The 15,973-nt window shown below is 42.1% G+C and overlaps 1 protein-coding gene across 5 annotated transcripts in view; it reads right to left on the bottom strand.

Annotated features, from left to right (window-relative positions):
* LOC134349855 (arfaptin-2-like) overlaps positions 1-15,973 on the bottom strand; it is a 139,280-nt gene that overhangs the window by 52,035 nt on the left and 71,272 nt on the right. For all 5 annotated transcript variants that reach the window (XM_063054808.1, XM_063054809.1, XM_063054811.1 and 2 more), the window contains exon 4: positions 15,542-15,660. In XM_063054808.1, the coding sequence (XP_062910878.1) occupies positions 15,542-15,660 (119 nt within the window). The remainder of the gene's footprint in view (positions 1-15,541; positions 15,661-15,973) is intronic.

The following is a 15,973-nucleotide window of genomic DNA, read 5'->3' as shown; positions in this document are numbered from 1 at the left end:
ATTATGATCATGGCTGATCATCCAACTCAGAACCCAGCCTTCCCTCCATACCCCGTGACCCCTGTAGCCACAAGGGCCATATCTAACTTCCTTTTAAACATAGCTAATGAACTGGCCTCAACAGTTTGCTGTGGCAGAGAATTCCACAGATTCACCACTCTCTGTGTGAAGAAGTTTTTCCTAACCTCGGTCCTAAAAGGCTTCCCCTCTATCCTCAAACTGTGACCCCTCGTTCTAGACCTCCCCAACATCGGGAACAATCTTCCCGCATCTAGCCTGTCCAATCCCTTTAGGATCTTATACGTTTCAATCAGATCCCCCCTCAATCTTCTAAATTCCAACGAGTACAAGCCCAGTTCATCCAGTCTTTCTTCATATGAAAGACCTGCCATCCCAGGAATCAATCTGGTGAACCTTCTTTGTACTCCCTCTATGGCAAGGATGTCTTTCCTCAGATTAGGGGACCAAAACTGCACACAATACTCCAGGTGTGGTCTCACCAAGGCCTTGTACAACTGCAGTAGTACCTCCCTGCTCCTGTACTCGAATCCTCTCGCTATAAATGCCAGCATACCGTTCGCCTTTTTCACCGCCTGCTGTACCTGCATGCCCACTTTCAATGACTGGTGTATAATGACACCCAGGTCTCGTTGCACCTCCCCTTTTCCTAATCGGCCACCATTCAGATAATAATCTGTTTTCCTATTTTTGCCACCAAAGTGGATAACTTCACATTTATCCACATTAAATTGCATCTGCCATGAGTTTGCCCACTCACCCAACCTATCCAAGTCACCCTGCATCCTCTTAGCATCCTCCTCACTGCTAACACTGCCACCCAGCTTCGTGTCATCCGCAAACTTGGAGATGCTGCATTTAATTCCCTCATCCAAGTCATTAATATATATTGTAAACAACTGGGGTCCCAGCACTGAGCCTTGCGGTACCCCACTAGTCACCGCCTGCCATTCTGAAAAGGTCCCGTTTATTCCCACTCTTTGCTTCCTGTCTGCTAACCAATTCTCCACCCACACCAATACCTTACCCCCAATACCATGTGCTTTAAGTTTGCACACTAATCTCCTGTGTGGGACCTTGTCAAAAGCCTTTTGAAAATCCAAATATACCACATCCACTGGTTCTCCCCTATCCACTCTACTAGTTACATCCTCAAAAAATTCTATGAGATTCGTCAGACATGATTTTCCTTTCACAAATCCATGCTGACTTTGTCCGATCATTTCACCGCTTTCCAAATGTGCTGTTATCACATCCTTGATAACTGACTCCAGCAGTTTCCCCACCACCGACGTTAGGCTAACCGGCCTATAATTCCCCGGTTTCTCTCTCCCTCCTTTTTTAAAAAGTGGGGTTACATTAGCCACCCTCCAATCCTCAGGAACTAGTCCAGAATCTAACGAGTTTTGAAAAATTATCACTAATGCATCCACTATTTCTTGGGCCACTTCCTTAAGCACTCTGGGATGCAGACCATCTGGCCCTGGGGATTTATCTGCCTTCAATCCCTTCAATTTACCTAACACCACTTCCCTACTAACATGTATTTCGCTCAGTTCCTCCATCTCACTGGACCCTCTGTCCCTTACTATTTCTGGAAGATTATTTATGTCCTCCTTAGTGAAGACAGAACCAAAGTAATTATTCAATTGGTCTGCCATGTCCTTGCTCCCCATAATCAATTCACCTGTTTCTGTTTGCAGGGGACCTACATTTGTCTTTATCAGTCTTTTCCTTTTTACATATCTATAAAAGCTTTTACAGTCCGTTTTTATGTTCTCTGCCAGTTTTCTCTCATAATCTTTTTTCCCCTTCCTAATTAAGCCCTTTGTCCTCCTCTGCTGAACTCTGAATTTCTCCCAGTCCTCAGGTGAGCCACTTTCTCTGGCTAATTTGTATGCTACTTCTTTGGAATTGATACTATCCCTAATTTCTCTTGTCAGCCACGGGTGCACTACCTTCCTTGATTTATTCTTTTGCCAAACTGGGATGAACAATTGTTGTAGTTCATCCATGCAACCTTTAAATGCCTGCCATTGCATATCCACCGTCAATCCTTGAAGTGTCATTTGCCAGTCTATCTTAGCTAATTCATGTCTCATACCTTCAAAGTTACCCCTCTTTAAGTTCAGAACCTTTGTTTCTGAATTAACTACGTCACTCTCCATGTTAATGAAGAATTCCACCATATTATGGTCACTCTTACCCAAGGGGCCTCTCACGACAAGATCGCTAATTAACCCTTCCTCATTGCTCAAAACCCAGTCCAGAATAGCCTGCTCTCTAGTCGGTTCCTCGACATGTTGGTTCAAAAAACCATCCCGCATACATTCCAAGAAATCCTCTTCCTCAGCACCTTTACCAATTTGGTTCACCCAGTCTACATGTAGATTGAAGTCACCCATTATAACTGCTGTTCCTTTATTCATCAGCCATGGTTGCTTTACATTTCCTTTAGAATACTTCTTCCTCCTTGGGATGTATAATCCTGTGTCTTCTGAATTGTTTCCAGAAAATCTAGCCATTGCTGCTCTGCCATCATCCCTGCCAGTGTTCTTTTCCAATCAATACTGTCCAACTCCTCTCTCATACCTCTGGAATTCCCTTTACTCCACTGTAATACTGATACATCTGATTTTAGCTTCTCCTTCTCAAATTTCAGGGTGAATTTGATCATATTATGATCACCTGCCCCTAAGGGTTCTTAACCAACTGTGCTTCATTGCACAACACCCAAACGAGAATAGCTGGTCCCCTAGTGGGCTCAACTATCAGCTGCTCTAAAATGCCATCTCATCTAGAAACTCTCCCTCCTGGACTCGAGCATCAATCTGATTTTCATAATCTACCTGTATATTGAAGTCCCCCATGACTATTGTAACATTTCCCTTTTGGTATGCATTTTCTATCTCCCGTTGTAATTTGTAGGCCACATTTTAACTACTGTTTGGGGCTCTGTTTATAACTCCCATCAGGGTCTTTTTATCCTTGCAGTTCCTTAGCTCTATCCACAATGATTCAACACTTTCTGATCCTATGTCACTTCTTTATAATGACCTGATTTCATTTTTTACCAACAGAGAACATCACCCCTCATTTCCTGCTGGACCTCTTGATACAATGTGTATCATTGAACATTAAGCTCCCGGCTATAATCTTCTTTCAGCCATGATTCAGTGATGCCTGCAACATCATACTTGCCAATCTGTAACCGTGCTACAAGTTCTTCTACCTTATTCCATATACTGCACGCATTCAAATACAATACCTTCAGTCCTGTATTCACCCTTTGAATTTTGTCCACTTTTTACATTGCAACTCATCCTGTTGACTACAGTTTTGCCCTATCAACAGCCTCTCCTCACTACACATTGCCTCTGTTTGTACAACAGCTACCTCATCTTCAGTACTATTATCTGCCTTTCCTACGATACTTCTTACATTCAGGATACTAGTCGCACCATGCTAAACCTTTTGATTCCTAACTTTATCTGAGGTCTCACCAACAAGTGTCTCCACAACATCTCCACTAACTGTTCTGGCTTACTGGTTCCCATCCCCCTGCATCTCTAGTTCAAACCCCACCGTGCAGCATTAACAAACCTTCCCACTAGGGTATTAGTCTCCCTCCAGTTCAGGTGCAAATCATCCCTTCTGAACAGATGGCACCTTCTCTGGAACAGAGCCCAGTGATCCAAAAATCTTATGCCCTCCCTCCTACACCAACTCCTAGCCACATATTAGACTGTATAATCTTCCTAGTTCTGGCCTCACTTGCACGTAGCATGGGTAGCAATGCTGAGATACTGCTCTTTAACTTAGCACCCAACTCCGTGAACTCTCGATGCTGAACTTCATCTATCATCCTACCCATGAAATCAATACCTACATGGACTACAACTTTTGGCTGTTCATCCTTCCACTTAAGAACGCTGAGGACTCAATTCAGTCCCTGGCACACAGGACTCGTATTCTTGCCCGCAGATCCTTCTGTCCATTTCCCTAACTAACGAATTTCCTATCACCACAGCGTGCTTTCCTAACCCCCTTCCCTTCTGAGTCACAGAGAGACTCTTGGTTGTAGTTACCTCTCTATGTGTCCTATCTATCACCCCCTCAGCCTCCTGAATGAACATCAAGTGCCAGCTCCAACTCTTTAATGTGGATTGTTAGAAGCTGCAACTGGATGCACTTCTTGCAAGTATAGTTGTCAGGGACACTGGAGGTCTCCCTGCCTTCCCACATCCCACACAAGGAACATTTCAACTACCTGCTTGACATCTCTACTATCCTAGTTGAGTAGGTATAGAGAAGGGAAGGACAAAAAAAATGCTCTTCTTTTCTTTTGCTTTCTCTGACTGAAACATCTCCTCACTGAAGCCTCGAAGAATTACAGCTTCAAGATTTCCACTCTGACTCTGGCCACTCAGACAATGGCCGCTGCACTTCCTCTGCCTTCCTTTACCCTCTTGCTAATCAGAATCAGGTTTATCATCACTGGCAAGTAACGTGAAATTTGTTAACTTATTGATGGCCGGTCAAAGCTCTTTTTTGCTGTAGCGATCTGCTGCTGCCTTTTGTACTCAGCCAGTGGACCTGATTGGAGTATTCTCCTCTCAAAACTTCCTACGTCCAGACTGGCCTCTGGTCCAAGCTCATTTTTGCTGTAGCAACCCTCTATATGGGATCCAGAGAAACAATTATTCTGTTTTCCTTCACACTTGTGTACTGGAAATTACATTAAACAATCGTGAATCTTGAAGGGAGTGAGGGCTCGGGAGTATCAGTGACTGTTTGTTTTTGGTGTCAATGGTTTTCCACAGAGTCTATACTGAGCCTGTTCATGTCCCTCCCGACTTGCCCCCTCCTATAGCTCACTCTGTTCCCCATTTCCCCCTCCTATAGCTCACTCTGTTCCCCATTTCCCCCTGGGAGGGGAGACAAGGCCATGGCAGCATAGCAGTTAGCGCAACACTATTAGAGCTTGGGGCATTGGAGTTTGCAATTCGATTCCAACATCCTCTGTAAGGAGCTTATCCAGACTTCCCCTGTATATATGGGTTTTTCCAGGTGCTCCGGTTTCCTCCCACATTAGTGGTTGAATCTAGAACCAGGGGATACAGCCTCAGAATAGCAGGATGTCCCTTTAGAACAGAGATGAGGAGGAGTTTCTTCAGCCAGAGGGTGGTGAATCTGGGGAATTCACTGCCACAGATGGCTGTGGAGGCCAGGTCGATGGGTATATTTAAAGTGGTGGTCAATAGGTTCTTGATTGTACAGGACATCAAAGATTACAGAGAGAAGGCAGGAGAATGGGGTTGAGAGGATTAATAATCGGACACGATGGAATGGCACAGCAGACATGATGGACCAAATGGCCCAATGCTGATACCATGTCTTATGGTTAAATTTTGCTCACAGGATTGGCAGAGGGAGAGGGATTTAAGGGGAAGCTGGAGAGGCTGAGAGGGGAGAAGGACAAAGGATCCTGCTGATGAGTGGATCCATCACAAGAAGGCTTGAGTGTCCAGGCTGAGGGGCCAGGTTACTTGTCTGTAACGCTGTACACAGCAACTGTCGAGTGGGACAGTATGGACCATAAAACCATAAGACATAGGAGCAGAATTAGGCCATCTGGCCCATCAAATCTGCTCCACCATCCAATCATGGCTGATCCTTTTTTTATTCTCCTCAACCCCAGTTTCTGGCCTTCTCCCCTTAACCTTTGATGCCATGTCCAATCAAGAACCTATCAATCTCTGCCTTAAATACACCCAACGACCTGGCCTGCACGTGGCAACAAATTCCACAAATTCACCACCACCCGTTGGCTAAAGAAATTTCTCCTCATCTCTGTTTTGAAAAGGCTCCCCTCTATCCTGAGGTTGTGCCCTCTTGTCCTAGACTCTCCCACCATAGGAAACATCCTTTCCACATCTACTCTGTCTAGGCTTTTCAACATTCAAATGATTTCAATGAGATCCCCCCCTCATCCTTCTGAATTCCAGTGAGTACAGACCCAGAGCCATCAAACTTTCCTCATATGATAACCCTTTCATTCCTGGAATCATCCTTGTGAACCTCCTCTGGACCCTCTCCAACGCCAGTGCATCTTTTCTAAGATGAGGGTCCCAAAACTGTTCACCACACTCAATGTGAGGCCTCACCAGTAACTTATAAAGCCTTAGTATCACATCACTGCTCTTGTATTCTAGAAATGTATCCTCTTAAAATGGATGCTAACATGGCATTTCCCTTCCTCACCGACTCAATCTGCAAGTTAACCTTCAGGGTGTTCTGCAGAAGGACTCCCAAATCCCTTTGCGTCTCAGATTTTTGAATTTTTTTCCCCATTTAGAAAATGGTCCACATATTTATTTCTACTACCAAAGTGCATGACCATGTATCTTCCAACATTGTATTTCATTTGCCACTTTCTTGCTCATTCACCTAATCTGTCTAAGTCTTTGTATCTAAGCCTTTTTCATCAACACTACCTGCCCCTCCACCAATCTTTGTATCAACTGCAAATTTGGCAATAAAGCTATCTACTTCATCACCTATATCACTGACCCCCGCAGAACAGCACTAGTCACTGGCAGCCAACTAGGAAAGAATCCTTTTATTCCTAATCACTGCCTCCTACCAGCCAATGCTCTAACCATGTTAGTAACTTTCCTGTAATACCATGGGCTCTTAACTTGGTAAGCAGCCTCATGTGTGGCACCTTGTCAAAGGTTTTTGAAAATCCAAATATACAACATCCACTGCATCCCCTTTATCTATCCTACTTGTAATCTCCTCAAAGAATTCCAACAGAATTGTCAGGTAGGATTTTTCCTGAAGGAAACCATGCTGACTTTGTACTATCTGTTCCTTGGAGTTAAGTTGTCAAAACAGCTGACACGGACCACCAACACCTCGCTGTTTGTAAAAAAGGCAGAACAAAGACTCTTCTTCCTCAGAAAGCTGAAACAGGCCAAACTCCCACAAAAGCTGTTGCTTAACTTCTGCAGAAGCAGAACTGAAACCACCCTGACCAACAGCGCCACCGTGTGGTATGCCAGCAGCACAGCCGCTGGGCTACAAGACCTGCATCGCGTGGTGAAGGCGGCCCAGCGAATTGTCAGGATGGAGTTCCCAGGACTGGACACCATCTATTCCAGCAGACTCAGGAGGAAAGCAATCAGCATAACCAGAGACACCACACACACCAGCCACTCCCTCTTTGACCCGCTGCCGTCCAGCAAAAGGTTCAGGACACTAAAAGCCAGACCAAATAGACTGAGGAACAGCTTCTATCCCAGAGCTGTGGCCTCCCTCACACCACTCCCACAGGACAATGACTGAAACTGTGAGCACACACACACACCCACAAGCACTCAAATACTTGCACTAACAGCACTTTGTGCATTACTGTGACATCCTGGTGCGGCTGCCACTTATTTTCTGCTACTTACCTATTTAATACCGTTTTTCTATTACTGCCTTGTTTTTATCTACTGCTTTATTTAATTGCCTGAGAGGAAGCCAAACAGAGTTTCATTGTACCTATGTATAATGACAATAAAGATCATTCAATTCAATTCATCTTGTCCTGTGTCACCAAGTACTCCATCACCTCATCCTTAATAATTGATTCTGACTTCTTCCCAACCACTGAGGTCAGGCTGACTGGTCTATAATTTCCTTTCTGCTGCCTTCCTCCTCTATTAAAGAGTGGGGTGACATTTGCAGTTTTCCAGTTCTCTGGCACCATACCAGAGTCCAACGATTTTTGAGAGATCATTTCTAATACAACCACAATCACTAACGCTACTTCTTTCAGAACCCTAGGGTGCAGTTCCTCTGGTCCGGGTGACTGATGTACCTTTAGGTCTTTCAGCTTTTTGAGCACCTTCTCTCTTGTAATAGTAACTGCACCCACTTCTCTTCCTTCACACACTACAACATCAGGCATACCACTGGTGTCTTCCACAGTGAAGACTGATGCAAAATACTCTTTTAGTTCATCAGCCATCTCCTCGCCCCCCGTTAGTATTTCTCCTGCATTTTCTAGTGGTCTATGTCCACTCTCATTTCTCTTTTTTCTAAACATACTTGAAAAAACTTTTACTGGGGGACTTCCGGGTCATCAAGGGAATGGCAGCGTAAGGAAAAGGTCCCTCGACAAAAAAGAAGGTAAACTGCCCCAAAATCGAATTTAGACAAATACTTAATATTGCATAACTATATTAATAAAAGGGGCAAGGATGATGTCTAAGAACAAGAATAAAAAGTCCGCTCCGAAGGCTGATAAACATAAAGAGACGCAGCAAGGCGACGGGCCTAGCTCCCCCACGGCAAGCCAGGACGGAGATAATGAGGGGGAATCGGTGACTCTGTCTTTGATTCTCGGAGAGATTCGCGAGTTCCGACAAGATAACAGCAAACAGCTGGAAGATATTAAAGGAGAAATAGTAAAAACTAACTCGCGGATAGATGAAGCCGAAGCGAGGATTGTTGGAATTGAAGAGAAGCTACAAAACGCCGAGGAAGTGATAGCAGAAATGCTGAAGCTACAAGACCAGCTCCAGTGGAAACTAATAGATCAAGAAGGCCGCTCGAGAAGGGAAAATGTGAGGATCTACGGAGTTCCTGAAGGAACCGAAGGTAAACCCGGATTGATGATTCCCTTCGTGGAGAAGCTGCTTAGAGAGAACCTTGATATACCAGCCGCAAAAGATCTACAGATAGAAAGGGCTCACCGCGCGTTGGCACCACAGCCTCCGGCAGGCGCCCAGCCCAGATCGATTCTGATCAGATTTCTCAGTTACAGAACGAAGGAAGAGGTGCTTAAAAGAGCATGGCAAAAGAAAGGTTTCATGTGGAACAACTGCAAAATCAGTTTAGACCACAACTACGCACCGGAGATTCTTGCCAGACGGAAGGAATATACGGAAACACGGAGAGTCCTGAAGGAAAACAACATCAGATTCCAGACCCTGTATCCAGCTCGGCTGAGAGTCTTTTACGACGAAGGGACAAAAACTTACGCTACGGTGGAGGAGGCAACGTTGGACCTGGCAGACCGGGGACTACCTATTAAAGTTATCACCCAACCGGAGTCGCTACTGGAGAGGATTCGGCAGAAGTCGTGGCAGTTAGTGGGGCGAGGACGCTCCACTCGAACCAGAGTGTCAAACTACAAGGAAAAGCTGCAAATATTCAGACGCGAATGTACAGAGAATACAGATTAATTAAGAGAAATGACTGAAAAGAGTAAATCGGACTTAAAAGTAAAATGAAAACTGGTAACTGAAAATAAACTAGGCGGAATAACTTGAATGATAGCAATATGGTCGAGACATAAATAGGAGAAAATTCTCTATGATTATTCAAACTGCTGAGGGCCCTCTAACACAGGGTGAAGATAGAGGTTATCCCTCTGAACTGAGGTGGGTCGGTGCTCAGGCCTCACTGTGGGAAGTCGGGAAAAATTTTCAAATGTTATACGTTCAGAAATGTCTAGGGTGTGGTTATATGTCTTGGTTTACTGTTGAGAAGGGATTGCTTACTGTTTGGTTAGAAAAGGAGAGTGCTTTTTTTCTACTAGAAAAAAATGCAAACTGAATTGGTAAAAATAATTTCCTATCATGTTAATGGGGTTTTGAATCCAATTAAAAGAAATAAGATTATGTCTAAATTGAAAAAAGAGAGGGCACAAATAGCTTTCCTCCAGGAAACACATATGAGCCAATCTGAACATGGAAAATTTTAAAAAATGGGCTTTAAGCATGTATTTTATTCATCATATAAATTGAGTCACAAAAGAGGGGTAGCTACTTTAATATCAAGTACTCTTAATTATGAACATATTTCAGAGACTAGAGACAAAGAAGGACTGTTTGTAAAAATCACAGGAAGAATAGAAGGTACAGAAATAACATTGCTGAATGTTTATGCTCCTCCAGGTAGTGAATGGTCATTTTATCGACACATTTTTGACCTAATGGTCAGTTCTCGAGGGGTAGTAATTTGTGGAGGGGATTTTAATATTAGATTAAATCCTATATTAGATTCTTCAAGAATAGTTACTCAGAATAAACCTCTGACTCGGAAAGTGAATTCATTGATGGAGGAGTTGGGAATTATAGATGTCTGGAGGGAATTACACCCTACTAGTAAAGATTATACATATTACTCTTTCCCTCATTCAGCCTATTCAAGGATAGACTATTTCTTTATCTTTAATACAGATAGACTCAGGATAAAAAACTGTAATATTGCAACAATTGATCCGTCGGATCATAGCCCAGTCTCTATGTCTCTAATCCTGGAAAGGAAAATGAGGAAAACACTATGGAGGCTAAACTCACATATACTCAATAACCCGAAAGTAATGGAGAGATTAAGGGGAGAAATCAAAGAATATCTAGACCTTAATGACACGGGAGAAACATCACCAGTGATTTTATGGGATACATTGAAAGCTGTACTGAGAGGGAAAATTATTTCCATTACTACTCACATGAAAAAAAATCAATGCACAAAAATTAGCAGACCTTCAAGGAAAATTAAAACAACTTCGAGTTGTAGATAGCAACAAAAGTAATTCAAATCGAAAACAGGAAATTAGGAAATTGCAAAGTGAAATTGATGATATTTATACGTTGGAAACTCAAAGAAGTTTTCTTTACCTGAGACAAAAGAATTATGAAGTAGGAGGTAAATCAGCTAGATTATTAGCATATAAATTACGAAAACAACAAGCAGACAATACAATTCATAAAATAAAGAATCCAAAGACAAAGCTTGTGGAGAGTACAATAGGGAAAATTCAAGAGAGTTTTGAAACGTATTATCGAGAGCTGTACTCCCAACCCCGGGCCCCCAATGAGCCCTATATAGACAGTGTATTGAATTTTTTAGATCTACCTAAACTTACAGATTTACAAAATGAAAGTTTATTAGAACCAGTAACTGTCAAAGAACTGAACATGGCCATCTCTAGGTTAAAGGCTGGAAAGTCCCCGGGTTCTGATGGGTTTACCTCAGAGTGGTACAAGCCCCTGAAGACACAGTTAGCCCCATTACTACTTAACACCTTTAATTGGATCTTGCAGAGAGGAGAAACTCCACCTTCCTGGAGAGAAGCGATTATTTCAGTTATTCCTAAAGAGGGTAAAGATAAACTAGAATGTGGCAATTATCGGCCAATTAGTGTTCTTAATTTAGATTACAAACTATTTACATCTATATTAGCGCGCAGATTGGAAAAGCTTTTACCTGGCCTAATCCATTTAGACCAGACTGGATTTATTCAACAAAGACAAACACAGGACAACATAAGGAGAACTCTGCACATATTAGAACAGGTTAATAAGAACGAGACAGAGACAATGGTAGTAGGATTGGACGCTGAGAAAGCTTTTGATTCGGTTAGTTGGGCATTCCTATACAGAGTGTTAGGAAGATTCGGCTTTCAAGAAAGGTTTATTAAAGCAATTCAGACTCTATATGACAGCCCTACAGCCCGAATTAAGATAAGGACCTCTCTGACTCCTTCATTTTAGAGAGAGGCACTAGACAGGGATGCCCAATTTCTCCTCTCCTTTTTGCGCTATATATTGAACCACTTGCCCAACTAATAAGACAGAGCGAAATCGTAAAAGGTATCAAGGTGGCAGGGATTGAACAGAAAGTGGCGTTATTCGCAGATGATGTTTTGGTCTACCTGAGTGAACCAGAAAAATCATTTATAGGATTGTTTACACTGTTGGATGACTTTGGGAAAATATCAGGTTATAAAATAAATGTAAAGAAAACGCAGGTTATGTCTCTAAATTATACACCATCCAAAAAATTGCAGGATACATACGATCTTAAGTGGGAAGCTAAATCATTAAAATATTTAGGAATAACCCTGCCGAAGGATCTTTCAACACTGTCACAGGTAAATTATGGGCCATTAATCTCAGAGATAAAAGCAGATATGCATAGATGGAATCTTATCCCCTTTTTAAGTTTAAATTCAAGGATAAATACTATAAAAATGAATATTCTTCCTCAGTTATTATATCTTTTCCGTACTTTACCAGTGGAGGTGGATGATAATCAATTCAGGGAATGGGACAAATGGATTTCCCGCTTCATTTGGCAAGGAAGGAAACCTAGAATTCGATATAACACCTTACAGTTAGGGAAGGAAGGAGGAGGTATGGTTCTTCCTTGCCTGAGAAATTATTTTTATGCCTCACAGATAACCCCTCAGTTATATTGGTGTAATAGGGAATAGAAGGCTAGATGGAAGGAAATAGAATTTGGATTAGTTGACAGTTTTCCTCTTCAGGCCTCAATAGCTGACAAAGGATTGATGGCCCAGTTGGAAAAATTTAATAATGCTTGGATAAATCTTACATTAAAAGTATGGCAGAAGGTGGTTAATTCATGTGGAATTAATAACATGTTAAAACTCTTTAGATGGTGTGCATATGATACCGAATTCCTTCCCAACAGAGGAGATAAAAGATTTGAGCTATGGATAAAGAAAGGTCTTACAACCTACCTCTCATTTATAGATAAAAGAGTATTACAAAGTTTCCAAATCCTGCAGGACAAACATGGCCTAGAACATAATGACTTTTTTAGGTACCTTCAAATACGAAACTATGTTAACCAGAGTTGTAGATATACAGACCTATCAACAGTAGAATTAGAATTTTTCAAGATTCTGAATTCGGCTTGCAGTTCAATACCTAGTAAATCAGTTTCTCGCCTATATAATGCACTCTCCCATGCTAAAAATGTAAATACACTGTATATTAAAGAGAAGTGGGAGAAAGAAGCGGGGTTGGTACTTTCAGAGGAGGCTTGGGGGAAAATCTGCAGCTTTCAATGGTCCTCGACTAATTCTTTGACTTGGAGAGAACTTTGTTGGAAAAACATTATAAGATACTTCAAGACCCCATATCAGGAAAAATATAAAGATACAAATGTGATGTGTTGGAGAAGGTGCGGCTCCAAGGAGGCAAATCATTTTCATATTTTCTGGGATTGCCCTAAATTAAGTCTATTTTGGGAAGGTATTCATAGAACATTAGTTAAGGTACTTGGGTCCCAGATACCTCTGAACTTTGAGACGCTCTATTTGGGGCATGTATTGTTCCTTGAACAGAAGGAAGATATAAAGTTGCTGCAGGCCCTCTTAGCGGCAAGTAAGAAATCAATCACTAGAAAATGGCTAAATCCAATACCACCTACATTAGAAGATTGGTACGAAATTATCTTGGAAATATTTAAAATGGAAAAGTTGACTTACTCCCTGAGAACTCAAAAAGAAACATTTTATCAAATCTGGAATAAATGGATTGAATATATAACCCCAATGTGAGCAGACTTTAGATGACTCTCCTAATGATTTATATTGCTCTTCTCATCAACACAGTAATATTGCTAACGTAAGCACCCCTAGTCTAAATGTTTGTTTTTTTTTGGAAAATAGAGAATTAACACAAGTAAAGGGAAAGATTTGGGAAAGGGATAAAAAAAAATGAAAAAATGAAGTAAATAAGTACATAGGGATTGGATAATTATGTCTGCGGGCAGGAACAAGCGCGAACAAATTGGGATATAAACACCTACAATGGTTGGTATATAGGCTTGTATGCAACATTTTGGACCAGTGGAAATGGTCCAGAAGGGTTGTATGGAAACTATTATTACCATTTTTCTTAACAACTAATTTCATTACTTAGCCTAATAGGTTAGATTTACCACAGTACATAATTATCTATTTAAATGTTTATTTTCCTTTTATATCATCTCAATGTGTACTTAAGAATGTATAAATAATTGTAGTTTTATACATATAAAAAAATGGAAAAGGTTATATGTGTGAAAAAAGTACATGATAATTGTGAATTCTTTATCCAAATAAAAATAAAATTTAAAAAAAAGAAAAAACTTTTACTATCCACTTTGATATTATTTGCTAGCTTGCTTTCATATTTCATCTTTTCCCTTCCAATGATATTTTTAGTTGCTCTCTGTAGGTTTTTAAAAACTTCCCAATCTTCTATCTTCCCACTAATTTTTGCTTTGTTGTATGCCCTTTGTTTTGCTTTTACAATGGCTTTGACTTCCCTTGTCAGCCATGGTTGTAGTATTTTACCATTTGAGTATTTCTTCATTTTTGGAATATACATGTCCTGCACCTTCCTCATTTTTCCCAGAAACACACACCAGTGCTGCTCTGCTGACGTCCCTGCCAGCGGCTCCTTGCAATTTACTTTGGCCAACTCCTCTCTTATACCACTGTAATTTCCCTTACTCCGCTGAAATACTGTACATCAGACTTTACTTCCTTCCTATCAAATTTCAAGTTGAACTCAATCAGATTTTGATCACTGGTTCCCAAGCGTTCTTTTACCTTAAACTCCCTAAATGCCTCCAGTTCATTACATAACACCCAATCCAGTATAGCTGATCCCCTAGTAGGCTCAAAGACAAACTCTTAGGCATCTCTTAGGCATTCAACAAACTTACTCTCTTGAGATCTATTACCAACCTGATTTTCCCAATCACCCTGCATGTTAAAATCTCCCATGACTACCATAACATTGCCCTTTTGACTTGCCTTTTCTATTTCCTTTTGTAATCTGTGGTCCACCTCCCAACCACTGTTGGGGTGCCTGTATATAATTGCCACCAATGCCCTTTTACCCTTGCAGTTTCTTAACTCAACCCACACGAATTCAACATCTTCCAATCCTACGTCACATCTTTCTACTGATTTGATGCCATTCTTTACCAGTAGAGCCACACCACCCCCTCTGCCTACCTTCCTATCCCTCCGATATAATTTGTAACCTTGGACAATCAGCTCCCAACTACAACCATCCTTCAGCCACAATTCAGTGATGACCAGATCATCATACCTGGCGATCTGTAATATTGCAGCAAAATCAACCATTTCACTTTTTATCCTACACGCATTTAGATACAACACCTTGAGTACTGTATTTGCTAACCTTTCTGATTCTGCATCCCTAATGATTTGATACTCAGCCTGTTGGCTGCAACTAAGTCCCATCACCTGCCTGCCCTTCCTAACAGTCTGACTGCATGCTATCTTTACTTTTTTACCATCTGTCCTATTCTGAGTCATTTCACTCCAGTTCCCACTCCCCTGCCGAATTAGTTTAAACCCTCCCCAACAACCCTAACAAACCTGCCAACGCTGAAGGAAGTATGGAGTGTCTGGGCTGAAGGGCCAGGTTATCTGTCCATTACCTCGTCTACAGTGACCATCCAGTGGGACAGTATGGAGTTCCCAGGCTGAAAGGCCACGTTACCTGTCCATTACCTCGTATACAGTGATCATCCAGTGGGACAGTATGGAGTTCCCGGGCTGAAGGGCCACATTACCTGTCCATTACCTCGTATACAGTGACCATTCAGTGGGACAGTACGGAGTGTCCAGGTTGAAGGGCCACGTTACCTGTCCATTACCTCGTATAGAGCGACCGTCCTGCACACTCACCTTGTAGGTGTTGATCCCCCACTTTTTCACAACGTCAAACTTTTCCACAGCGATGCCACGGGCGGGCTCACTGCTCGCCGTCACCGAGTGGCTCTGGGTCTGGTGAACATTACCGGACCCTGAAACAGACCAAGGAATGAGGATCAGAAGAACGCAGAGCTGGGAGCCTCCCATCGCCAGGTGGAACTGTTGGAGGCCGAGAGACAGACAGATCTGCTCCCACATCAACCCAGTTTCTCAACATGTAAAGAAATGAAGAGACTCCACATGCAAGGAATGCAAGCAAACAGACTGGTGCAAGTGTGAACACGGCAGCAGCCTGCTGATAACAAGCAGAGGTGGACTGTGCACAGGAAGACCACAGGGGAGAAGGGTGGTGGGCTAAGACAGCCTTTCCCTGGATAGGTTCAAGCACAAACTGTTCTAAAACTA

Source organism: Mobula hypostoma, chromosome 7 (assembly GCF_963921235.1).
Source record: "Mobula hypostoma chromosome 7, sMobHyp1.1, whole genome shotgun sequence".
Lineage (NCBI taxonomy): Eukaryota > Metazoa > Chordata > Chondrichthyes > Myliobatiformes > Myliobatidae > Mobula > Mobula hypostoma.
Note: the sequence above shows the minus strand (reverse complement) of the source record. Positions and strands in the feature narration are given on the sequence as shown.